This window comes from Heloderma suspectum, chromosome Z, assembly GCF_057233095.1.
Source record: "Heloderma suspectum isolate Gila_16-S chromosome Z, 16-S_ref, whole genome shotgun sequence".
In the NCBI taxonomy this organism is placed as follows: Eukaryota; Metazoa; Chordata; class Lepidosauria; order Squamata; family Helodermatidae; genus Heloderma; species Heloderma suspectum.
Window position 1 is genome coordinate 635,714 of NC_139476.1, and position 25,049 is coordinate 660,762.

Genomic DNA, 25,049 nt, shown 5'->3' on the forward strand with positions numbered 1-25,049 from the left:
CGGACCTCGGAGCAGTGGACTAGCGGGGCTGGAAGGGGCCACGGCCATCGCGGCCGACCCCGGTCGCAGGACAGCGGGGCTGGAAGGAGCGCGGCGGAAGCCGCCCGGCGGGCGGGCCGGCGTCTGCCAGGGCGCGTCTCGAGCTCCGCGTTCTGGCTGCTGCCGCCGGGGCGCGCGGGAGGCGCCGCGCGGCGAACCCCGCCGCCCGCGTCAGCTGCCGCCCGCCCGCGCCCGCGCTCGCCACGGCCGACAGCCCCGAGTCGCCCCCGGCCGTCCCGGCGGCCGCTGAGCTCCGGCGGGGCGCGGCGGGGCGGGGCTGCGTCGGGGGGGCGGCAGCGGCCTGGCGCCACTCGCGCGCGCGCATGGGCCGCGGCCGGGACTCCGTTTCCCGCGGTGCTCCGCGCGGGCGGGCGCCATCTTGCGCCGGCCTCTCCCCGCCCCGCGGGCTCGCATGAGCCGCCGCCGCCGCCGCCGCCGCCATGTCCGCCTCGCCGGCCGCCGGCGCCCCCCGCGCGGCGGCCTCGCCGCGGAGCCCGGCGCGCCTCTCGCGGCGGCAGGAGAAGGAGGAGCTGCGGCGCCTCAACGACCGCCTGGCGCGCTACATCGAGCGCGCGCGCGCCCTCGAGCTCGAGAACGGCCGCCTGCTCCTGCGCGTCTCCGAGGAGGAGGAGGTCGTCACGCGCGAGGTGAGGGGCGCGCGGCGCGGGGCGGGGCGGGGCGGGGTCGCGCGTCTTCGCAGGCCCGCCGCGGGGAGGGGAGGGGAGGGGAGGGGAGGGGAGGGGCGCGGCGGCCCCGCGCGGCTGGCGGCGGCGGCGGCGGCGGCGGCTCTGCCCGTGTGCTGCGGGGCCGAAAGCGGGCCGGGCTGGCTGCGCCCCCCCGCCTCACGGGCCCGTCGCGCCTCTCGCCCCGCTCGGCCCTGCGCCGCCATCGCCGCTGCTTCCCTCGTTGTCCTCAGTAAGCGGCTTTCCCGCGAGGGCACAGGCACGCTGCTCCCCCCGTCGTCGCCCTGCAAGGCGGGCTGGGGCGGCGGCGGCGGCGGGAGCTCTGGTCCCGCGTCGTGGCGGGCCCCGAGGGAGGGCAGGGGCTGGCTTGCGCCCCCGGCCTACCCGCCGTCCCGGCCGCCCGGGCCGCTGCGCGGGAGGGGCGCCGGAGGAGGCGGCTTTGCGCCGGCGTCGCTACTCCCGTTGAGCGGCGCCCTGCGGGGCCGCGGAGGCCTGAGGCGCCCCCTTGTGGCGGCCCTGCGGGGCAGGCCAGGGTGGCGGGGGCCTCCCGGTATTGGAGGCGGGGGCCTTGCCGCAGGTCCCCCTCCCAGGGGGTTCTGCCTGTGTCAGTAACGCTCAGCGTGACCCCTTGCACGGTCCCCCCGTGTGTTGACCCCGTTGTGCCCCCCTGAGAGGCGAGCCAGTTGTCTGCGACTGGAGGCACGGGCTGAGGCATGGAGGGGCCTTCATACCGAGGCACTGTGTGAAGCACGGCGGCGGGAAGGGTGGCGCTTACGGGGGGGGTCTTCGTGATGCGGGGAGAAGAGCGCGGCAGCAAACGACTTCGTCGCCCCTCCTCAGAGGTGGCCAGTCAGGTCAGGTGGCCCAGCTCCCTGTGAAGCCTTTGAAGACTGTGGTGGTGGCGGCGGCGGCATATTCAATTACGGGGGGGCTTTTGGGGCCAGAAGCCCCTGTTGCTGCTGCTGCGATCCTCCCCTCCGCTCCAGATGAGAGTTGGGCAAAGCCTCTTGCATCCAGATCCATGCGTGCGCTGATGCCTCTTGGAAGAGGAGCAGTGCCTCTCTGGTGGGGCCAGGCTCCCTGCATGCATCCCGAGGGTGGAGTGGGGGCAGAGGCAGCGACCCCTTTCTGTCCTGCATGGATCAGTGCTGGGGCGGGTCTCAGCGCGTCGGGCATTCTCACACCACCACCCCGTCCCCCGAAGCCTGCCTGGTTGGTCTCCTGCCCCGGGTGGCGTCTGCTTTTTGTTCCATTCTGCTGTCTGCAAGCGGAGGAGAAACGTGGTTTGTGCTGCACTTTGAAATGAGGAAGTCCCGCCTAAGCTTGGATGCTGCGTAATCTCCGAGCCAGTGGTCCTGCTCTGTGTTTGAGCAGGCTGTTTTTGGTGCGGGCTCCTCTTTCTCTGCTGAGTAGCCGCCGCTCTAAGCCACCTTCGCCCTCAGCCCTAACTTCGGCCAAGTCCCGCAGATTTCAGCAGAATGTGGTGCTTCCAGGTCTGCATATTTTGAATTGCGGGCTCTGTCTGATAACGCACCTTGTGGCCTTTGGACATGGTTATCGTTGCATGGGTGGAAATTTCAAACGCCCCCACGGGCATGTCTCTATTGGAGCAAGGTGGAGTTGCCAGGCAGCCAAGAGCATGTGCCGCATCTGTGTTGCTGGGATTTGGACCAGAATCCATGGCTCTCAAGGTGTCGGCACTCTCTTTGTATTCCTGGGATCTTCTGAGCTTTGGGGACGCATTGCTGTCAGGAGGGCATTTCCAGTCCAGCAGTCGGCACCCTTAGTGGGAAAAGAAGGGCAGCGCGTTTTGGACACAATGTAGCGATACATTTGAACAGCTTACTCAAATATGAAAATGAACGATCACAAACGAAACATAAAACTTCCAACCCTTCTTGGTTAACCACAGTGTGGGGCAGGGGCAGGGGGCTGCTTAGGATTCTTTCAGCATAGGGAGCTGTAGAAGGAAACACACAGCAGGAAGGGGTGAAGTCCTTGTATTAAGGGCATGTAATGAAGAGCTTTTGCTTTTCAGCCCCTGCGAATTGTACTATTACGGGAGTTGTAGACAAGGCTTTATTTATATTTCTAGAGATTGGCAAATGCAATCAAAAGAACACAAGAATAACTTTGCTGGATCCGGCTAAGGAAAATCTTCTCGCCCAGCATTTGAGCCCCCAGTCGTGTCTTGTTATGGCCAGTAATCATCGATACATCTCCCTTCCATGCATTTTCCTGTTTGTTTATTACATTTTTATCCTGCTCTTCCTACTTCCGTTCCAAATCTTTTAAGAACCTGCCAACCATAAGGGGAGCCTCCAGTCCTCTTAACCCATGACTGCTAAACTTTCTTAGAATCCTTTGTGGGAGACTTCGTCCAAAGCATTTTGTGAATCAGTGATTATAGGCTGTCTACCCAAATTGTTCTGAACCTTATAAGTATTGACACCTTCCAAGAATTCTAAAAGCTGGGTAAGGCAAGAAGATGTCCCTGTGCATATTCTTGCTTGCAACATTTTCCAGTATACTTAACGATTTTAGCCTTGGCGATGCTTTCTGTCATTTTGCGTGGGACAGTAGTCAGGCTGACATGGGGCAGTAGTCAGTTGCACGGGGCAGTAGTCAGGCCATAATTGCCTGGCTTCCCCCTTGGTAGAACCTGGCATGGCCCTGGCTCTTTTCCATCCTGATTTTAGTGATGTGGCATGTTTTAGCTAGAAGATGAACCATTTCCAGTTTAATTTTTTTAGGGACTCTATTCTTTATGCCACCTTTGTTGCCTTTGAAACATAGTTTTCAGTTCGTGTCTGTGGGGACCCTGTGAGTGGGAGTTCCTTTCCTTTCCGATGTGTCCAAAGAAAACTGGGGGAGCATCACAGTTTGCTGCCTGGCCTTGGATTCACCAGAAGGCCTCAGCATCATAGAGGCATGATGACAATCCTGGCCGACCTTCCAGGGTGGTTGTAACATTTACTGAGCTATTGTGTGATCTGCTTTTCCTGAGGTTCACATATAAATGCCAAGCATTAGGACCACATATAATATAAAGGACCACATATAAATGCCAAGCATTATTATTAAAGAAGCACAGACTTATTTTTTTTAAGGTAGGTAGAGGGAACGTGGTTTAGCACTCTGAGGAGACCGTTTCATTTTTCAGCCATGACTTTGGGCAAGTCGCTCAACCTCCACTCTACAGTGAGAGTGAGCGAGAGCTGCCCGCCTGCCACGCAGAGCTATCAGGGCTGTTTGGCCTAAGACGCCGATGGGGGCATGTCAGGAGATGGGGGCATGTCAGGAAATGCGTTGCTGCTGGTCTGTGCAGCTGAAGAGGCTTCCACTCCTCCTTCCCATCGTGTCCTTCGCCTCAGTGTCAGGTGGCTGCATCGGCTCTTTAAAGCTGGGGCATCTGGCTGGGGCCAGGATGCTCCTCCCAAGGTGGCAAATGGCAGGCCACCCACCACCTGCCACTTCTTAGAAAAGGTTTGCTCCCGGGGCCTTCGGCATTTCTGGCTCCCCAGAGGCTGCTTTCGGCATCTGAGTGTTGCTTCTGCCCTTGCAGGTGACTGGCATCAAGGCCCTCTATGAGTCGGAGTTGGCGGATGCCCGGAGAGTCCTCGATGAGACAGCCAGAGAGAGGGCCAAGCTCCAGATAGAAATAGGGAAACTGCGGGCGGAGCTTGACGAGCTCAGTAAGAGGTAAGGGACGTTGCCCCATGCCGTGGGGCCCCTCTCAGTCACGTAGGGCTGGGAAAGTATTCCTGGTACTTCTAGGCACCGGCTTGGCCTTCAGTCCGCCTGATCGTCTCCATCTCTCAGGGCCAGCTCTGCTAAAACGGCCAGGTTGGGGTGGAGATGGGGGAGTTTCAGCTTCCTAGATGGTGGGAGTGAAAGAAGGCAGGCTGGTGAACTTCACCTCCCTTCGGGCAACTCAGGCCTGTGTTTTTGGAGCTAGCATGCTAGGGCCAAAGTACCGGCTATGCTCAAATATGGGTAACGTGATCCCCAGCAGCTGCCTCTTCTACAGCAAGGGATTTCCCCTCCTCCCTCCCACAATGCCAGAGGCTTTTTTAAAAGCCTCTGTTGGTGACAAGTGAGGCTTTTATAAGCCTAATTACAATGTGGGGGAGGGGCACTTTCATAGGGGTTGCAGCTGGGGAGAGAAGGACTAACACTCCCCAACGCTAGGACAGCCTCCCCTGACACCCCCCCACCACTGCATTTAGGCTGCCCTGCCTGCCCATATATCCTTGCCTATAAGCAGTTCAGCCTTCAGGTCCCTGTACCCCACCTCCGTTTCCGGGCGGTTCCTCCAAATTGCACACACCCTCTAGAAGCTGTTTTTCCTTGGAAGACCTGGCCCCCAGGAAGCCTCTGTTCCAGGGCTTCACACGTAACATGAAGCGATGGCCTCAGCACTGCCAGCCCTTGGTGTGTTCCTTGGCCACCCTTACGTGGACACTGAGAATATGCCATGGGATCCAGTTCTTAGATGTAAATGTATTTAAATGTAGACAGCCAAGCTGAATATGGCATGAAATGGCTAAGAGAGCCTGTTTTGCTTTGTGGGGAATGTTCAATGTTTTGGAGCTGAAGTTGCAAGTAACCGGGCTGTGCCGACGTTTTGTTCCTGATGTGGAAGTTTGGGGGCTCTGCTTGTATCAACCCCTGCTTTTTTACAAAGCCTAGAATAACAATCCATTTAGTTACCTTGGCACTGAATTACTTGCTGCTTTGTCTGTACATAAAAATTTTGCTTTGAACAAATGCTAGATTCTTAGCATACCAAAGTCGTACTTCTGTGATCCTGGAAGGAGAGATGCCAAATATTCTGCTCTGTGCCTTGCACTGACTGGTGCACAGACCAGATTGATCGAGGGTGGGTCAGGGGGGAGAGTTTAATTACAGAGAGCCTTGTGTGCTCCATGTGCTAAACCCCTGTGCTTGGCTCTGACATAAAACTCTCCTTGACCGTGTGGGCTCTCGCTCTCCTGGCTTGGTGAATTGTAGATGTCTGGACACTTGGAAGGCAACCTGGAAAGGAAAGGGCTCCTTCCTGCGCTGGCCCTGTGAAGATTCTTGATGGCTGTGCATGTAGCGGGTGCCCAGCCCCGTGGGCCAGTGAGGAAGAATCAGTCCGTGCAAGAACGGTTCACCCATCAAGAAGCAGCAGTGTTCTTTGGACCTGTTATAGGGCCAGACTTCTGCCTGTTGCCCAGGGGAGAAGCTTGGGATGCCCCAAATCCCATGTCGTTGCCAGCATGGGGTAGTTTTCACTCAGCTGTCTTTCAGAGCAGTCCTTGCCATGGATGCAGTAACAGTGCCACCTACTTGGAATGAACTGTAGCAGATGAAAGGGTCTGAAGATCATAGCTGAAGTCGTCCTTGGTGCTTTTGTGGTTTTTACTTAAAATAAATTATTTTAATTGTGAAATTACAACAAAATAAAAGAAGAAGAAGAAAGTATATACATATGTAGATTTGTATATGTCAGTGACTACATATGGAATGCATACGTATGAAGACTTTCTAACACCCACACATCGGCTTCTATAAAAGTGGGCCAGATATCCAAATAAGGATCCATTTGCAGGTGGCGACTTTACACCATCTGTTCAAATATTGAAAGTGCTGTAAGGTCCTCAATCCATTGCGTTACAGGAGGTGAGTGTTTATCCTTTCGCTGTCATGACATCACTCTTGGCTGTCAAAAGGGTGCGGAGAATCCATTTGCGCTAAGCATGCATTCATTTCCATGAAGAAAGTAAATAATTTAAATGAGCATGTGCACCAGCAAATAGTAAAGACTGCTCCAGTATAAAATGTATCCATATAATAACCTCTTCCCCCAAAGAAGCAACTACTGGACGTTGACAAAATGTGTTGAAAAGAAGCATTTGCTGCATTGCATCGCCAGCAATTAACTGAATTAGACAAACCCGTATTAAAGAGCCGTTGCGGCATCCAAAGAGACATGAAACAAAAGTTTTTGCTGAATAAGACACAGCCTGAGATCCGCAGATGCTTCAGATATAGACACCAAAGTGGGGATCCATTGATTAGGCACAATGGGACAACCCAGTTCCCTGTTTCCTTCCTGCTTAGAACCCTGTATATCACATTTGTTTACCAATAACAAGTCTCTCTTGACATGGATCATGGGTAGGGATGTACAAAAGTCACTTACCTTTTTGATAGGGTGATTCGCGGTGGCGGGGAGGCGCTCTGCACCTTCCCCCGCAATCCTAAACCGGCTCTGCTCCGCAGCGGCTCCGTGGAGCCACTGGCCAGGGCCGTCTGCAGCCGGAGTTCCGGCCGTGGATGGGCTGCTGCAGATGCAAATGGCGGCCGCCGTAGCGGCCGCCATTTGCATCCTGCGAAGCTGCTGTGATAGGCTACGTAAGTATTTACATAGCCTATCACGGCAAGCCAAAAAACAAACAGCGTATGCAAATGGCGGCGGCCACCGCCATTTGCGTTCCCTATTTTGAGCCGTTTTAGCCTACGTAAATATTTACGTAGGCTATTACGGTGAAAAAAGGGAACAAAAATGGCGTAGTGGGTGCCATTTGCATTCCTTTCCCCCCCTCTGTTTTAGCCTACGTAAATGTTTTCGTAGGCTATTATGGCGGGAAAAAAAGGAACGCAAATAGCGCCCGCTACGCTCTTCGCGTTCCTTTTTTTTCATCGTAATAGCCTATGTAAATATTTACGTAGGGTAAACGGCTCAAAATGGGGAACGCAAATGGCGGCCGCCGCAGCCGCCACCATTTGCATACGCTGTTGTTGTTTTTTTGGCTTGCCGTGATAGGCTACGTAAATACTTACGTAGCCTATCACATCCTCCGCAGGGATGCAAAAGGCGTCCCTGCATTAGCCATGATAGGCTACGTAAGTATTTACGTAGCCTATCACGGCTATGATCAGGAAGTGAATGGCAGCCACGGGGCGGCCGCCATTCACAAGTCAGCATGGACGGCAGCAGGTAAGTGCTCCGTTTCGTGCGCCTTTTGTTGGTTGGGGGGGTGGGGGCTTCTTTCCGCCATGGATTTCGGGGAATCACTGAGAACCGTGGCAGAATTCTCTGACATCCCTAATCATGGGTCGCTTTGCCTGATCGGCCTCAATAAGTGCGTCTAATACGTACGTTCAGGACGAGGCTGGACAGCCATCTGTCAGGGATGCTCTGACTTGGATTCCTGCATTGAGCAGGGGGTTGGACTTGATGGCCTTGTAGGCCCCTTCCAACCCTACTATTCTATGATTCTATTCTATGCTGTAGAAGGGGCCTGGCCAAGCCTAGATACTAACAAATGCTGCAATTACGAATATTGCTACCCAGCCATTTGTGCTTTCATTAGCTTTAGTCAGGGTGAACTGAAAACACATGCAAATGTATTTAGCCAAAGAATAATGTCGAGTTACATTATGAGATGCGTTAACTTCAGACTGGATGGGAGCCTCTGCCCAGAAAAGTGGGAGGTCGTTCACCCACCCAGGCCACTGTGTGCCTATGTTGAAGGATCTACTTCCCTGTAGTTCATGGATGTGTCCCAGCCTACCAGAGGCAAAGCAGCCTGATCTGGACTGCCCTCCAGCTCTTGAAGGACACTCCCATGATCTGAGGAGAGTGGAAATTCACAGCCAGCACCATCGTCAAGGCATGGCGTGGTTCACTGGCACACAGGAGTGCTGGTGGCAGTGGGGAGGGGTCAGAGCGCCATCTGTCAGACCTCGCAGGCATTCGTTGCCGCTCAGGTGGTATGAGAGCCTGTGCCGACATCTCTTCCTCTTGTCTCCCTAGCTATAAAAAGAAAGATGGGGAGTGGTCCACGTCTCAGGGCCGCATCAAGGAGCTGGAAGTCCTCTTCCATCGGAGTGAAGCAGAACTCACTGCCACCCTGACTGAGAAGCGAAACCTGGAGGCCGAGGTAGCTGATCTCCGTGTCCAACTGGCCAAGGTAAATGTGGGGCAGGGGGGAGACCTAGTGGAATGTGTTCGATCAAGTGCCGGAGTCCCGTTGCTTGGATTTTAGAATGGCAGCCTCACAACCAGGGAAGGAGCAAACTGCTCTTGGTCAATTCTTTCTGCAGCAGCCTCCCCCAACCTGCCGCCCCCAGGCAGCCAGCCAGCCAGCCAGCCATGCAGGTGGCCGGCAGGACCAAGAAGCAGGGGGCTGCTTGGAGGGGGAGAGCAGCTCAATTCGCTCCCCATTCCGCCACCTAATGCACCCGCATCAGGCTGCTTCATGGTAGGGCTGGCTGTGTTTATGAGCATGCTGCTTGTAAAAGATAAGCCATGGCTTCCCCCCCAAACTCTCTTATCATTATGAGTGGACAAAGGGCTGGATGTGCCTGATCTCGTCTGATCTTGGAAGGGTTAGCCCTGGTTAGTACTTCGATGGGAGGCCACCTTGGGATCAGGCTTCCTTCACTGAGCAGGGGGTTGGACTCAGTGGTCTTGTAGGCCCCTTCCAGCCCTATGAGTCTATGATTCTATGTGCTGGGCTACAACTCCCATCCTTCCCAACGGACATGGCCATTGGCCCTGCTGGTGAAGATGATGGCAGCTGTAGGGCATCGGGGGAGGAGGCTCTTCTCCAGTCAGCTAACTGGAGGAATAGATGCCTCATTCCTCATTCCATATTTCCCGAATGCAGAATATATGTCAGAAACGTAACATGAAACCTTGGCAATGACAAATGTGTTGTTGGAGGTTGCTGAGGTGCAGCTACTTTGATTCTGCCACTCCTGTTACAGCACAGGAACTGAAGACCCCAAATTCCTTTGTTCATGTTGACTCCAGGAGTAACGTGGCCTCCTGGCTTAGGTTGTGTAGAAAACAAAATGTACATTCCCTCTTGGGCTGGCACGTTGGATTTACAACCCAGGGGAATATTTTGAGGAGGCACAAAGCCGAGTTCTTGGGCTTCCACAAAGCTGGAACAAGGCCTACGAAGTGTATACAGTATTGATGTTTGAGCGCCTGCCTCTAACCTGGCCTGGTCTGTGTCCTTATCTGAGTTGGTGGGGTTCTCTGTGCATGTTTAAATAAAAGTGACGGTGATACTGCCCAGGAGCCCTCACCTGTTGTCCTTTATTGATGTGAATCAGCTGCTGGGGTTCTTGTCCTCCCTTAACTTCAGCAGTCCAGCAGGCATTAAGTATATTCAAGGCAGAGTTAGGCGTTTATAAGAACATATAGTTATTGAAAGAAGGGGCTAACAAATGTACACAGTACTAATTCCCAATCAGCTTAGCAGTTTTTGCTCCTTTTTCCACTCGCTCCATTCCGCTGTCTTAAGAACTCTTCCCTTCCTCAGAAAATACCCACACACACCCCAACCACATCAGGTGTTGTAAGGTACTTTGACTGCTTAGAAATGCTTGTATTGCGTATTTATATGTGTAAATTCGGAGGTTTAATCTGCAGCTACGTCTCCCCGCTCCCCGCACCAGCTGCTGTGCAGAGGCTTTCTTAGCCCCCCACAACCCGCAGCCCTGCCTGGGTCCCAGAGACCATTCAGCCCCGCTGTTGTTGTTGTGCTCCGCCTGGTCCTGCGCCGCAGCTGGGAGGAGTGAATATGGTCGGGGGCTGTTCCTCCCCAGCTGGTTGGAACTGCTTTTTGGAAAAACAAAACAAAATCAGACTCTCAGATGATTTGGGCCACAAAGCAGCCAGGACTGTGTTTACTTCTGTTTAGATTTGAGGCTGGCTGTGCCTTTTCAGAGAGGCTGGCTGTGCCTTTTCTCCGAGGAGCCTCATGGTTGGTGAGGCTCCCTTCCCTCCTTGTCCCGTGTGCCCATTACACCTGACAGGAGCTTAGCTAGCAATGGTGTACCCAAAGACCATTGGCGCTCGGGGGAACTTGTGCAGCTGTATTTCTCCTGGAGCGTCTCCCTTCTGAAGGCCTGACGGGTGTATTAACAGGGCTTTTGGGGGTGGGGGGATGCTGCGTGAGCGTGAGGGAGACAGGCAGGCTGCCTACATTCCCAAGGGCCGTTTGCAGAAGCCCAGCAGGGCTCCCGCTTGATGCTGCGCCCACCCTGAGCACTCCCTCGTTCTGCCCTTCTCCCAGTCGGAAGATGCTCATGCCGTGGCCAAGAAGCAGCTGGAGAAGGAGACGCTCATGAGGGTGGACCTGGAGAACCGCTGCCAGAGCCTGCAGGAGGAGCTGGACTTCAGGAAGAGCATTTTTGAGGAGGTAGAAGGAGCTGCCGGTCGCTCGGGCTACAAGGGGAGACGGGGCGCTTGGGAGTGTGCTCAGCCTTGGCCAGATGCAGCGGTGGGAGCCAAAGCGGGTGTTGATTGAGCTGAGGGAGAACACAGCTCTGTCTGCACAGAGAAGGAGGGAGTGGCCCTGTCAGCACCTTTCTGCATCGGTGCGGGGGGGGGGGGGGCAGCGCTCTTCCAGACTAGCTCTGATGTGGCTTCCCAGGCTCCCCTTCCCCCACTCCTCCGCCACTGGAAGTTTGGTCCCTTCTGCCCATTACCAGGCGGAGGCCGCTGTGGGGGGGTCCTGCCCTGTGGCACCCTTGATCCGAGGCCGCCGCGGGCCGGCTTTGCTCCCACAGGAAGTGAGGGAGACGCAGAAGTGGCATGAGCGCCAGTTGGTGGAGGTGGACAGCAGCCGCCAGCAGGAGTACGAGTCCAAGGTCGCCCAAGCCCTGGAGGACCTGCGCAGCCAGCACGATGAGCAGGTCCGGCTCTACAAGCAGGAGCTCGAGCAGACCTATCAGGCCAAGGTGAGGCAGGCAGGCTGTGCCAGGGTTCAAGGGCAGCCCTTTGCAGGCTCCAGGGGCTGATTGCGGGGAGGGGGACACGTGGCATGTGTAGCATTGCTCTGAGTACATCTTGGGAAGCGCAGCCCGTAGCCCAGGGAGCCCTAGGAGCTGCTGGAGAAATCCGCTCCCGGAATCCAGGACTTTGGAAGCCCGTCTTGTCTTGGGTCGCTCTGTTCCCCTTCCCTCTTCAAGAGGAGGTAGATAGGCAGTGACTGCTTGAAACACGGGCGTCACATTTAAGGCCTCTTCCCTCTTTTCCAGCTGGAGAATGCCAGGCTCTGCTCTGACCAAAACGACAAAGCTGCAAGTGCTGCTCGCGAGGAGCTGAAGGAAGCCCGCGTGAGGATTGAGTCCCTCAGCTACCAGCTATCTGGGCTGCAAAAGCAGGTGAGGGAAAGTGCCCCCTCTCTTTCTCCTCAGCTATTTTCCTTGTCCTCCCCACAGCCCAGCCCAGCCCAGCCCAGCCCAGCCCCAAATTTGCAGTGGGTGTTCTGGCCACTTGTGCTGAGTCTGGCCCCGCTGGGTCCATCTCTCAGGATTGCCTGAGCAGTGGCTCTCCAGGGCTTCAGGCGGGGTCCCCTACCTGGGACCTTCTGCCCGCCAAGCAGGGCCTCTGCCACTGAGCTACAGGGGCCTTTCCCCACCCAGGTGCAGTCCAGACAAATGCCCTGCTGGGGGGCTCTTCCCCTTCCCGTAAGTGCTGGGCTGTCTGCAAGAGCGGAGGGTGGCCTTGTCCTAGGGTCCTTGGCCCTTCCCACAAGCACACTTCCCTGCAAGGCAGGCTGAGGTGGAGAGGAGCTCCTGCTCTTATGCTGGCCACAGATCGTGAATAATAGCGGAGATCCCCTGTGTGCCACTCTCCCTCCCAGCTGGGTGCTTTGTTCCCCGCAGCGGGTGAAGGTGCAGAACAGGCAACGCCGGCACCTCAGTCAGGCCTGGCCTTGCTGCATGTGGCTTCCCTGGCTGGCCTGTGCACAGTGACTGAAGTGCTGGCTGGAGGAGCTGCACGTGGTGCTTCAGCCAGGGACTGGGGGTGGGTGGGCGTGGCCCTGCCCCCTGACGCCTCCCCCCCGGCCTCCCCGTAGCTTGTTGCCTAGGTCCCTGGCCAGCATCTCTCCCTCTCTCCTCCCCTGCAGGCAAATGCAGCAGAAGAACGGATCCGGGACCTGGAGGACCTGATGGGCAGTGAGCGAGAGAAGCTCCGGAAGATGCTGGAGGCCAAGGAGCGGGAGATGAGCGAGATGCAGGACCAGATGCAGCAGCAGCTGATGGAGTACCAGGAGCTTCTGGACGTCAAGCTGGCGCTGGACATGGAGATCAGTGCTTACCGGAAGCTGCTGGAAGGGGAAGAGGAGAGGTAGGCGGGAGTGCCCAGGGTCCTTGTCATCTGGCCAGTTGAAGCAGCGGTGGCTTCTGGAAGGGTCCATGGCTGCCCCGAGAGACGGCCCTGGGCAGCCTCTCTGCGAGCTCTATGCAGATAGTCCCATGCGTGAATCAGTCGCATCCAAATAAGCAAAGAAGGAGGCCAAGGTGCTGGGTTCAGGCCCAGTGTTCCTCACTGGGTGGGTTGTGAGGGGCTGGCTGGAAATAGGGAGGGCAGTTGGCACTGTTGCTCCTGGGAAGCCCAACTGGCCCCTTCCGACACATCGCCCTCTGGCCTGACGATGTGGCCACCTTGCTGAAGCCAAGCAAGTCTGGACTTGATTGGGGAAGAGTGGCAGACAGCTTGAGGACTCCCACATACGTCCCCCTGAGCTCCGTGGCGGAAGAAAGGCAGAGTACAAACATAATAAGGAAACATCCATGTCAGCCCTCATGAAAGCAAGGAGCATAATCATGGTTCTCTGGGGTGCTGGAGGACGATACTGATGAGGCTGGGTCGCCACATCTGCAGACAGTGACGGAGCAGGGCAGCTTCTGTGGGGGAGCGTTGCGTGGCCTTCCCTCTGGACCAGTGCTGCCCATTCTTTAGCCTTGCTGTTCACCCCCTGCCTTTCCTCGCCAGACTGAAGCTGACTCCGAGCCCTCCGTCCCGCATCACAGTGTCGCGGGCCACCTCCTCCAGCAGCACCTCGGTCACTCGCTCGGGCCGGGGGAAGCGGAAGCGCATGGGAGCCGAGGAGCTCTCCAGCAGCATTTCCAGTGGGATCGGCCCCGGGAGCAGTAGTGCCAGCAGCCGTTTCCAGGTGAGCCAGCAGGCCTCGGCCAAAGGCAGCATCAGCATCGAGGAGGTCAACCCGGAAGGGAAGTACGTTCAGCTGAAGAACCGCTCTGACAAGGTAGGCTGGCTCTCGTCGGGGAGGGAGGAATCGCCTTTGAAATGTGCACTGGGCACTCCCGGGGACCAGTCTGACCCAGCACAGCTGGCCTTTGCCATTTGTGATCGCTCCCTGGGCACTTAAAGGGCCCTGTCTCTTGTTCCAGGATCAGTCTCTTGGGAACTGGAGACTGAAGAGAAAGACTGGAGACGGAGAAGAGATTGCTTACAAATTTACCCCCAAGTATGTCCTCCGGGCTGGGCAGACAGTCACAGTAAGTCTTTCCTTGGGGGAATGGGACATTGACTGAACGGGATACCTGTGTGCCAGGCTGGCGCTTCTCAAAGTTACACAATTGCTCAAACGCACTCGGCCTTCTTCAGAGCCTTTCCAGACCCAGAATCAATCCCTGCGTGGCTCCTGTGCTGCTCCTGCCTCAGGAACTGGCTCTTGGTGGCCAGGGCCGTGTGATCCAGCCACCGGATCACACGGCCCTGGATGATCAGGGGACTGGAAACAAAGCCCTATGAAGAGAGACTGAAAGAACTGGGCATGTTTAGCCTTGAGAAGAGAAGACTGAGGGGAGATAGGATAGCGCTCTTCAAGTCCTTGAAAGGTTGTCACAGAGAAGAAGGCCAGGATCTCTTCTTGATCATCCCAGAGTGCAGGACACGGAATAATGGGCTCAAGTGACAGGAAGCCAGATTCCGGCTGAACATCAGGAAAAACTTCCTGACTGTCAGAGCAACACAACAATGGAACCCATGACCTGGGGAGGTGGGGGGCTATCCCACACTGGAGGCATTCAAGATGAGGCTGGACAGCCATCTGTCAGGGATGCTCTGACTTGGATTCCTGCATTGAGCAGGGGGTTGGACTCGATGGCCTTGTAGGCCCCTTCCAAGCCTACTGTTCTATTATTCTATGATCCCTGTGGGAAGCCCTGCGCTAGCCTTGCCCACCTGTGCCAATGGAAGGGTTTGCCATTCCAGTCTGAGTGACTGGTCCTTGCTGCAAGGCGAGACGGGCAGGGCTCTTGCTTGCCAGGGCAGGGGATCAGGGCCTCTGCCAGGTACGCTGGGAACACAAGGCAGGAACGTCCCTGCAGGGGGTTGGACTCGATGGCCTTGTAGGCCCTTTCCAACCCTACTATTCTATGATTCTATGCATAAGCAAACCGCTTGGGGTGACCTCCTGCCTGCCTGCCTGTCTCGCTTGCCTGTTAGGTCTGGGCTGCCGATGCCGGCGTGGCCCACAGTCCGCCCTCAGTCCTCGTGTGGAAGAACCAGAGCAGCTGGGGCACTGGAGCCAACATCCACACCTACCTGGTGAACTCAGATGGAGAGGTACGTCCTTGCGGTGTGTGTGTGGAGGGGACAGACACATACATATGGCGAAAGCATAACCGTTGGCCTCCTCTTGTGTCTGTGTGGAGGTAAAACAGAGGGCAAGCCAGAAGCCCAGTCGAGGAAGGGACAACGCAGGCTGTGCTTTGGCTCATCGATGCTGATGGCAGAAGCCTGCATGTGCAGAATGTGGAGCATTTGGGCAGGAGCCGGCTTGGGCTGGGGGGTGTGGGGAGGAGAAGAGAATGTTGATTTGTTGGGTGTTGGAGGGAGAGGGAGGGTCAGATGCGTCCAGTTGGCTGTTTGGGGACAGTCTCGGAGACAATCGTTTCTGGCTCCTTCGTGGATACTGATTAAAGCTGTGTGTGTGTGTGTGTGTCTTTCTTGCTGAAAACCACGAACTTAAATCTTGCCACTCTTAGTTCTTTCACACCTTTTCTACCAGTAGCTTCACATCAGAAGAACGGTTACCTGCTCCTTCGAAGCTTTGGGAGCTCTAGAGGGTGGAGACTGTCTTGTGCTTGGTGCAAAGCAATAACAACAGAGTTCCACAAGCAGAGGGTGCCTTGAAGCATCTGCCAGCCATCAGGGCGTTTGTCTGAAGTGGTGCTTCTCCCTGTTCTTCCTAGGAAGTTGCTGTGAGAAGTTTGACCCAGTTGTCCACTCTGCTGCAGGAGAATGAGGAGGAAGATGAAGCGGAGTTTGGAGAGGAAGACCTTTTCCACCAGCAGGTAGCCAGAAGTGAGAGGCTGGGGCAGCTGCTGTTACGCCTCAGAAGGGTGGCTCAGCTTTGGCTGGGAAACAGAAGGAAGCGGGAAGAGACTGAGCGCCTCCCTCAGAAAGGCTTCTCAGAGTGATCTGGAGAGGAGGGATGAGTGTGTGTGTAATCAATTTTGTCTGCTGCATGAGTAGCCAAACCTTTTAAAAATGGAAAAGGAGACAAAAGGGACCCCAGTAATTAAGGGGATATCCAAAACCCTTCTAGAAGACTGCCACCCTTTGTGAGGAGTGTCTTAAGCCCCTTAGTAGCGTGGCTCCACCTTCCAGTCTACTCCTCTAGAGCAAAATTGGGGTACTTCTTCCTCACCCTCTGTCTTTCCTCTTCCTTTAGGGGGATCCCAGGACAACGTCCAGAGGATGTGCTGTCATGTGAAATGAAGCTCACTGGCCAATCTTTTCTCCTTCCCCCTTCTGCTCTATTTTTCTTTTGCCCAGAGTCACTGAAAACTATTTTTATACGTCTTATATGATTTCTTCTTTTTTCTCTTTCTTTTTTTAAATGGAATTGATTCTTTGATACACTTTTTAAAGAGAGGACTGTCTCAGCCAGAACTGCCACCGCATTCCGAGGTTTTCCCTTCCTCCTGGGAAGGCTACTGGGCCCTTGCATTGGGCTTTAAAGTCAAGGGCAGCGTGGCTCTTGGAGTCCCCAGGGAAGACATTGCCTTGGGAAGGGTGGGTGCTTTTGACTCCCTGCCCCTGTGTGGAAGGTCTGGTGAGTTCCCATATGCTTCTGCTGTCATGGGCTTCGTGTCACCTGGACCTTGTGCTGGAACAGACCGAAGGTCATAGAGTGGGAAGAGGCCCTGCCGATGCAGGAGATCGGCTGCTACACGATCCCTGACAGGTGGAGGAGAGTCCACCTATTCCGGCCTTCTGTTCCAGCAGCCTCTGAAAAGGGACTTGTAGACACTCGGTTTGGGGAGATGCTGTGGGAGCACTGCGTTCAGTTGTCAGGTGGCCCGCCCTCCTTGGAGCATTTGCTCCCAGCACACCCTTGGCCAGGCTGCCACGTCCCTCTGTTGCTGCATGTGCCACAGTCAGCAGAGCAACACACAGGCACTGGCAGGGGAGCGGCCCTGAGGTCTTGGGTAACCCGGCCGTGCTGAAGCACCTGAGTGAGACTCATCTGTGCTTTGATGGACTTGAAGCTGAGCAGACCCCTGACTGGCCTTGGGGCTTGCCTCAGACAGAGACAGCTGGCCTGGAAATGGCACGCCAGGGGGGCTGGCAGTGCTGAGAGCAACGGGTCTGGTGGAGTCTGGAAAGCCGCTTTGTGCAGAGGTGGAACGGGGAGCGTCTCCCGCCTAGCTCTTCATGATAGCGTAGATAGGGAGGGGCACATTGGGGGAGGAATTCTGGCCTCCCAGCTCTTTGCAAAACCCTCTTAGCATGACCTTAGTTGCACTACTTTGTACTTCACTACTAATGAAGGAAGCCTTCATTAACTACATTGTAGAAAGATGCTAGAAAGACCCTTGACATTGAACTGTTGTGTAAAATGTGGAATCTTGGCCTTTCAGAATTCTGGATTTTGGTGGTTCTGAAGCAGATAATCTGCCTTGTAGGTGGGAACCACATTTATAAAAGCTCTTGTCGTGAAGACCCGAGTCCTCATGCACACAGCACGTCCAGGCTGAAATTGGCCCCCATAACATGAAAGTGCATTTACAGGCTGAGATTTCAGATTCTGGAGGTTGAATGTTGAGATTCAGGTTTTGCAATTGGCAGCATTCCTCTTCCTCTCCAGTGCTGGCCTTGGAGCTCACTGCATTCTTTATTTTTAAAAAAGGGAAGACCAGTGACTTAAGCTGTGTGCAGGGGTCCCTTGCAGTACTCGTGAAGTGCGTTCACACCAGTGGGCATGTCAGTCACTGCTGGAGGACCTCCCACTCATGGACTCCTGGCTGAACGTCTGAACTGCTTCTCCTAAGCATTGTCATGTTAAGAGGCAGCACATTAAGCTCTCTCTGGTATTTAGGCCTTTTCTGATGTGCAAGTCGTCCCTTGATCATCCAGCGGTGGCATGCACGTCTGTCTGAAAGGATCCTAAGAGACGCCTGGGCAAAAGAGCAGCCAGCTTGTTGAGCGTCCTGCTTGCACTGATCTTAAGGGCGTAAGAGGTCCGTCCGAAAAGGATTCTGGAGCCTCCCAGAGTCATAGCAAAACCTCTGAATTCTGGCAGCAAACGGGACTTTGGCTGTGCTTTTCATTGTGAGCCCATGTGATCCCTTATATGGCTTCAGCTTGAGGACATGGGGATGTTTGTGGCCATGGCCAAACGTTCTGGTCAGAGAGAGGAGATTGACTGGCTGGAACTGGGGCCAGTGACACTTCATGGCTTTGCTTGTGTGCAAGTTGTGTGCATAGGACCGGGAATGAAAAGTCAAACTTTATATTCAAAATAAATAGATTCAAAGGTGCTAATATTCCACAGGCGTTTTGATGCCACAGGGTGTGTTAATGACCAATGTTGAATTCATGTAAAAGTGTTTTAGATTTAGATGTTTTAATCCATTTCCTATTGAGCCACTTGTGCAAACGCCCTGAGAAAAAAGGGTATATTGGATCAAGCATATAGCATTCTCTCTTCTCCTGCATCCCATGTCTTCCTTGCATAATCTCGCTGGGCTTGAACAGTTGGCTGAATATGTCATAGATCGTGCTTAAGTTGTCGCTCAAAATTAGGCTTCTCAGGCACAGCACAAGAACTATTTTGCAGCCTACGTCTTTACACACTTCCTCCCTGAGGAGGACAAACATGCTTTCCCAAGGCTGCTTCCTAGCCTCTGCCTCCCTCGGCGGTGGCCTGTGACCAGCCAGGCGTCTTCTCTTTCCTGTGAACCTTAAAAGATGTGAATGTTCCTTTCTGTGCGCACGTGCTACTGGGTGCAGCAGGCAGCTCCGTGAGTGCGGCCTGAGCCATCCCCCTTCTGCCCATTGTGAAACCTCCCTGACTCCTTTATCGACCCTGAAAATGGTCTGGAACTGAGGCAAGTGTAAACTGCCACTTGGCCGTGAGGCTCCCTGGCCAAGCGGTGCTGAGGGCTGAAATGAGAGCGGCAGTGCTTTGCCTTCAGAGCCCCTCACCATTCGGGACCTCGGCTGGTCAGCTTACATCCAGCCTTCCTCTCCCATGGGACCCTCCAGTATACATTCCTGTTTTTGGGCAGGGAGGCACCTCAGTTGCTAGGCTGAGTTGCAACCTGTCTGGTTCTCATTCTCCTGCAGCCAAGCCTCGCTCCAGTCAGCTGTCTTAAGCTGGGAATCCCAGAAAAATTTTTTATCCCCCTGCTCTGCCTCTAGCTGAGGGAGTCACATCTTCAGCCTCCCATCTTTTAGTTGCCTCTGCCCTTCACGCTGCCCGTCTCCTCACAGACATGCCTGTTTAGGGTGGAGAGCGGTTGCCGTGCACCCTTCAGGCTTTCCATCCCTCCCCGTGTGCTGGGGCATGTCTTAAATTGCTTAGGGTGCAATCCTGTGCAAGTTAGGCAGGAAAACTCTACAACTCCCAGCATTCCCCAGCGAGCCATGGCTGACTGGGGAATGCTGGAACTTGTGTGACTTTTTTTTCTATCTAAACCTGCATAGGATTGTGCCCTTAGTGTACAAAAGGCCAACCTGACTCCCCGCTCCCTTCATAGAGCAACTGGGATTCTGCATCAGCTCTTCCACTGTGCAAACCTCAAAATTCCAGAGTCTTAAAGGCTGGAGTTCCTTGTCATGTGAAATTCCCCCAGTACATTTTGCCAAGGAAAGAGATGTAGGGTCACGTCTTTCTCCTATGTGAAAAAAAAGATTTTCAAATACTTCATCATCCCACAGATAATCTCACTTCACTTCACCCCTCCCCCCCAAATCTATCAGGAGCTGCAGGCTATTTAGGAAGCCACCTCTCTTACTGCCTTGGTTCCCCACCCCCCAAATCTACCTTCCACTGAATTTGTCAGGGCCTTGTTACCAGTCCAAGAGCAGATGGTAGGAACCTCGGTTGGGAGGTGGACGTGGCAGCAGATAGATGTCTGGCTGTGACCTGAGACACACAAATCCTCTTTGCTCTTGAAGTACGCCTAGCTTTACACTTAAAAAAACCAACAATGTAATTTCTTTTATCTTTTAAGCCTGTATTTACACATGATTATTGGTAAATGTTAATGCCGCCTTGAAATGCTAAAGTCTAGAGAACAAACTGCTAAAAGAAGTACAAAGCACTGGACTCTCTTGGGGTTAGGGGCATTTGGGTGACCCCCAATCTCATCTTCTCTTTGATATATACAGTGGTGGGGGTTGCTTCAGAAGTGTTTCCGTCTGGGCCTTAGCAAGGTGTCACACGCTGGACTTTCTACTGACATACCCACTTGTGCATGCGACCCACCAAGTTCTGCCACCATTAGTTTCAAGTGAGAATTTTCATGGGAACCCTCACACAATCCCCACTTGAAACGTGCCCTACATGGCATTTCCCCATAAGAGAAACACATGTATGTATGATGCCCTGCTGAGTTGCAAGTTCTCAGGCTATAAGCTGAAACACAAAAGTAGTGAGACGAGCTTTGCCTTTATACAAAACGATTTCCTTATTAGAACTCTATTTTTGTAGCTGTGAGTTTTTGACTTGTGTAAGTTTTGGTTTTTAAAAACAGGGCAGCTGCATCTATAACTCTAATGTGCAACAGGAAAGGGGTGTGGGACGGGCTTGCTCCATGAAGCCTCAGAGTTGTGGTGCAACAGGGACTGTTGGCAGCCGCACACTTTTGGGAGAAAACTGTGATCTAGACTTTCCCATTTCAAAGTTGTTTTGCTTTATTATGGATATGCATGCCAAGTGTCTTTTTCAATGATTTGTAATATACATTTTTTTTGACTGGAAGCCTTTTGTACAACACTCCAATAAATGTTTTGCATTTTTATCCTGGCTGTTGTATAGTGTGCAGGTAAACTGTCCCCAAAACTCCCCATAACAGCAGACCATTTAGAGATCGTCAGCATGGCTGCGGCTGCTGTTTGTGTCCAAGTGTGAGGATTATTGCCATGAGGCAGATTATTTGCTAGTGAGAGCCTTGCAGGCCATTTCTTATGAGCCAGGCAATAGCGACTGGACACTGCAAGTGACGCTAATGAGGGAAGGAGTCCAAGATGGGTGGGAGTTTTTAAAAAAGGAATTTCTCAAGGCACGATTACGAACAATTCCAACAAAAAAAGGTGGAAGACAACGGAAGAAGCCAATGTAGCTTCACAAAAAGCTTAGAGATGACCTGAATACAAAAAACAACACACACAGGAAGTGGAAGGAAGGCCACGCTACGCTGGAAGAGTCCAGGCAGGTAGCACAGAATTGCAGGGATGGCGTCAGGAAGGCTAAAGCTGAGAATGAGCTGAGGTTAGCAGGGATGCTAAAAGCAACAAAAAGGCTTTCTTCAGCCATGTGCAAAGTAAAAGGCAGAGGAAAGAAATGGTGGTTCAACTATTCAATGAGGATGGTGAAATAACATGACAAAAGGCAGAAGTGCTCAGTTCCTACTTCGGCCCAGTCTTCTCCCGAAAGACGGCCTGACTCCCCTGGCAAAGGCAAAGTAACCCTCTTGTATGCTTTTTCAATCACTTCTCTCTCCTGCAAGCCAGATGCTCCCCCTTTTCTCTCAGCCACGCAGGGACTGTGCCTGGTCTCTCGGTATCTCCAGGAGGATGCCAGGAGCTGCATCCCTGTATTCTGTTTTAGAAATTGGGCTTACATTGGCCACTTTCCAGGCTTCCGGTAAAAAGGCTGGTCTTGGGCAAGCTACATGTTTTTGTTAAAAGAGCTCAAATGTGGAATTGCTGGTTTTCTAAGAGCTGTTGGCTAGACGCCATAGAGAACAGCCCAGAAACATCTTCCCCCAATGTTACAGCTTTCAATTAAAAGTTGGAAGCAGCCTAGAATGGACATTGGGCCAGTTTTAAATGCTGGACTAGGATTAAAGCCCACAGACAGGGCTCCAAATGAGAACATGAGACTGGGGACCTGGGGTGGGAAAGGAACATCCGAGACTTCAAGGCAAGAGCGCCGTTTGTTTTGTTCCTATCGCGCTGTTCTTCTTAAATGAAAATGTCCCTAAGGCGCTCTTCGTCGGCATCCACGGCTCTGGATCCGCCCCTGCACCATAGCCCACTTTGGCCTGTTGTAGGCCCCTCAGGACAGGGAGCGGCTTCTGCTTTTTGTTTGCCATTGTCCATACGGCGTTTCTCGGATTTTGAGAGTGTATAAAATATCGAGCCGGGAGGACGCAGTCGCGTGCAAGGGACCTGGTTCTCGCTCTTGTGTGCGCCCGCTTTCGGGCCGCGGGGAGCGTGGGGTGGGCGATGCAGCATCCCACCACCCGCTGCCGTGGGCTACGCAGCCTTTCCCAACCTCAGGGTGTCTTGGACTGCCGCTCCCAGCATGCACGACCGAAGGGCAATCGCTTGGGGCTGGGCGGGCTGGCGGCGGCGTCTTTTAGCGTTTGCCGCGGCCGGCGCATTGTCTGTATCGGCGCACGCCGCGGCTCAGAAGTAGTTCGCTTTTTTTACTTTGGCGGGCGTACCTCCGTTGTTTCGCCCCTGCATTTTGACGCCCCTTTGCATGTGCTTTTTGTTCTCACGGATGTGATTCCGATGGCGCGGCTCTGCGAGACGCCGGGGCGAGGGAGAGGCGCGGGGAGCGGGGGAGAGGAAGCCGGGCCAGGGCTGGCGCGAGGGGGCAGCCGCCGGCTCCGCCGAGACGAGGCTGGCCTGGCTGGGGCCGGCGGCAGGCGCGGCCCGGCGGGCCCCCCAGGCTTTCTCCGCCCTGGCCGGCCCGGCTGCGAAGGCCCGCCGCGGGGAGGCGCCTGGGCGCCCCCGCCCTGCGGAGGGGGAAGGGCCCCCTGGGGTGAGCAAGCGGGGGCGGGCGCCCCTTGGACCACCTCGGGGTGGGGGGGCGCGCAAGGAGCACCGGCCCCCGCTGCGTGTCTGCTCCCCCGGCAGGACATGCCTCGAGCTTGAAAGTGGCCGTGGGAAAACACGCCCCCCCCCCCCGAGATGTACACAGACCCTAGAAGGGTGAGCGACATTCAGTTTTCTACGAACGAGGGCGGCGGGGAGCGATGAGGCCCTGCCAGGAGGGGCTTTGTACAGCCGACCCTCGCTCTGGACTGGAGGCTCCCCGGGGCAGCGCCCTCTCGCTCTCGGCCCGTCGACGGCCGGGGGAGGAACCCGCAGGACGCGCCGGGGAGGCTTGGGCCAGGGGCTGGGCGGGCGGACGCTCCTCTCCGCTTCGCTTCGCCCCGACGAGCTGCAAGCGAGAGGCGCGCTACGGACGGGGCAGGGCAGGGCAGGGCAGGGCAGGGCAGGGGTGGCGCCCCCCTTCATTGCTCCTGCGGCCTTCCAGCCCCGCGTCCTATAGGGCGCGGAGCCGTTTTGCCGGCTGAAGCCTCCGCCCCGAGGAGCGCACAGCGCGTCTCGCCCAGGCGCCGCGGCGGTACCAGGTCCCGGGGGGGGGGGCAGTGCCTGCCTCAGACTCCGCCCCAAGCTAAGCCTCCTTTCCCCCGCCTCAAGGTCAAGGGAGGGTCCACGCGTCCCCCGAGGCGCGACTGAACGCAGCGGCGCCTCCTCGGACCTGCCATTCCCAGAGGGGCAGCGCCGCGTTCGTGTCAGCTGCGGCAAAACGCGACACAGTCTTGCGGCGCCTTGAGGACTAGCGCGTTGATTCCGGTGGAAGCTTTCGCGGGCGGGGGTCCGCTTCGTCCTCAGTCGCAGGTGGGGGGGGTGAAATAAAGAGGAGTGAGGCCAGAGGGGCCTGCCTGCCAGGGCGGCTCAGGGATGGGTGAGCGAGAAGCGAAGGATGAATTCTCCCCTCTCACCTTCCGCACTCACACCGTGTCCTCTCGGCCCCACCGCCTCCCTGCCATGTTTCCTGCTTCCAGAGTATTTGAATAAATTTGTAATCGTTGTTCTGATAGTGGGTTGTTTGGGTTTGCTGGGTGTTTTTTTTTAGCAATCTGCTCTTCAGTCCTTCCCTCCTCCCACCTACTTTTGTTTTTGCAAAATTGGCCTTCCTGGGATCCTGGAGTGAAAGGGGGCCTCAGAGGCTATCCAGACTGCCCCCTGCTCCACAGACAGACTGCCTGGGCCATGTGAGCCAGGTCCTGTTGATTTGCCCAGGAACCCAAGGAGGAGAGATCACTGACTCCTTCAAGGCGGCCCTCCAGATTCGTTCAATTACAACTCCCACCATCCCCAACCATTGGCCATGCTGCTGGGAGTTGGAGCCCAGGAACATCAGCTTTAAGGGTATATACTGCAGCCACGGCCAGAATACAGCATAAATCCCCATTTTTTTTGTTTAAGAATTACCTGGAGTTGGCCCCATTGAACTGAGTGGGACTTCTGAGTAAACATACGATGAAGCTGTAAGCTTCTAAGGTAAAGGTAGAGATGCCCTGCCTTCATCCTTGTGATTGTAACACTGTAATGGGTGCAATAGCCTTCCTTATTGAACAACTGCCTTGCAAAGTAGACCATATAGCAGGTGCATGTGCTCTCATGCATACACAGCATCTTGGGATGGGCTTAACAGATTAAGGTCGCAATCCTATGCACGTTTAGACAGAAAAAGTCCTACAACTCCCAGCATTCTCCAGAACTTTTTCTGTCTAAATGTGCATAGGACTGTGAATTTACAGAATTAATCATGACAGAATCTTCCTTGCATCTAACAAGACAGGCTCTGGTCCTGAAAAGTATCTTCCATAATACATGTGTAGCCTTCAGGGTGCCACAGAACTCTTGTCTGTTCTCACAGGCACGTACAGAGTGCTCCCACTCCGTCTGGCACTGGTCACTGCAGGGGGAACCAATTCAGCCATATGCAGCAGGGGAAATCCAACAGCCCCATGAACTGAGGCAGGAAGCATCCGACAGCTCTAGGCCAGTGAAATTTTTGCCACGACAAACGTGTTCGACCTCCAGGTGCCGCAGGACTCTTCTTTTGTGCGTTTGCCACCACAGACACAACCGCGCTGCTTTGCTCGGCCTTGAGGGCCATGGGACTGTGGGTGTCTGATCAGTATTTCCAGCAAGAAAAATAATAGGAACAATCTTTGTGTCTGCAGTAGTGACCCTGTACTCTTTGCACCCATTTGCTGGCAATGCAAAACCTTCTC

General features: G+C 54.9%; 1 protein-coding gene across 3 annotated transcripts; it reads left to right on the forward strand.

The window, feature by feature from the left end:
- Positions 1–439: 439 nt before the first annotated feature.
- LOC146333439 (lamin-B2-like) lies at positions 440–22,056 on the forward strand. 3 transcript variants are annotated; one of them, XM_084826165.1, is made up of 12 exons: positions 440–686; positions 4,288–4,424; positions 8,530–8,686; positions 10,805–10,930; positions 11,301–11,471; positions 11,772–11,897; positions 12,647–12,867; positions 13,516–13,696; positions 13,935–14,042; positions 14,995–15,114; positions 15,744–15,845; positions 16,226–22,056. In XM_084826165.1, the coding sequence occupies exons 1-12, from the start codon at positions 480–482 to the stop codon at positions 16,265–16,267; spliced, it is 1,698 nt and encodes a 565-aa protein (XP_084682291.1). In that variant the 5' UTR covers positions 440–479; the 3' UTR covers positions 16,268–22,056. The 3 variants fall into 3 exon arrangements, with proteins under 3 accessions (XP_084682291.1, XP_084682290.1, XP_084682293.1); XM_084826164.1 differs by having other exon boundaries at positions 13,516–13,789; positions 16,226–22,054; XM_084826167.1 differs by lacking the exon at positions 440–686 and adding an exon at positions 785–1,576 and having other exon boundaries at positions 13,516–13,789; positions 16,226–22,055.
- The last annotated feature ends 2,993 nt before the right edge of the window (positions 22,057–25,049 follow it).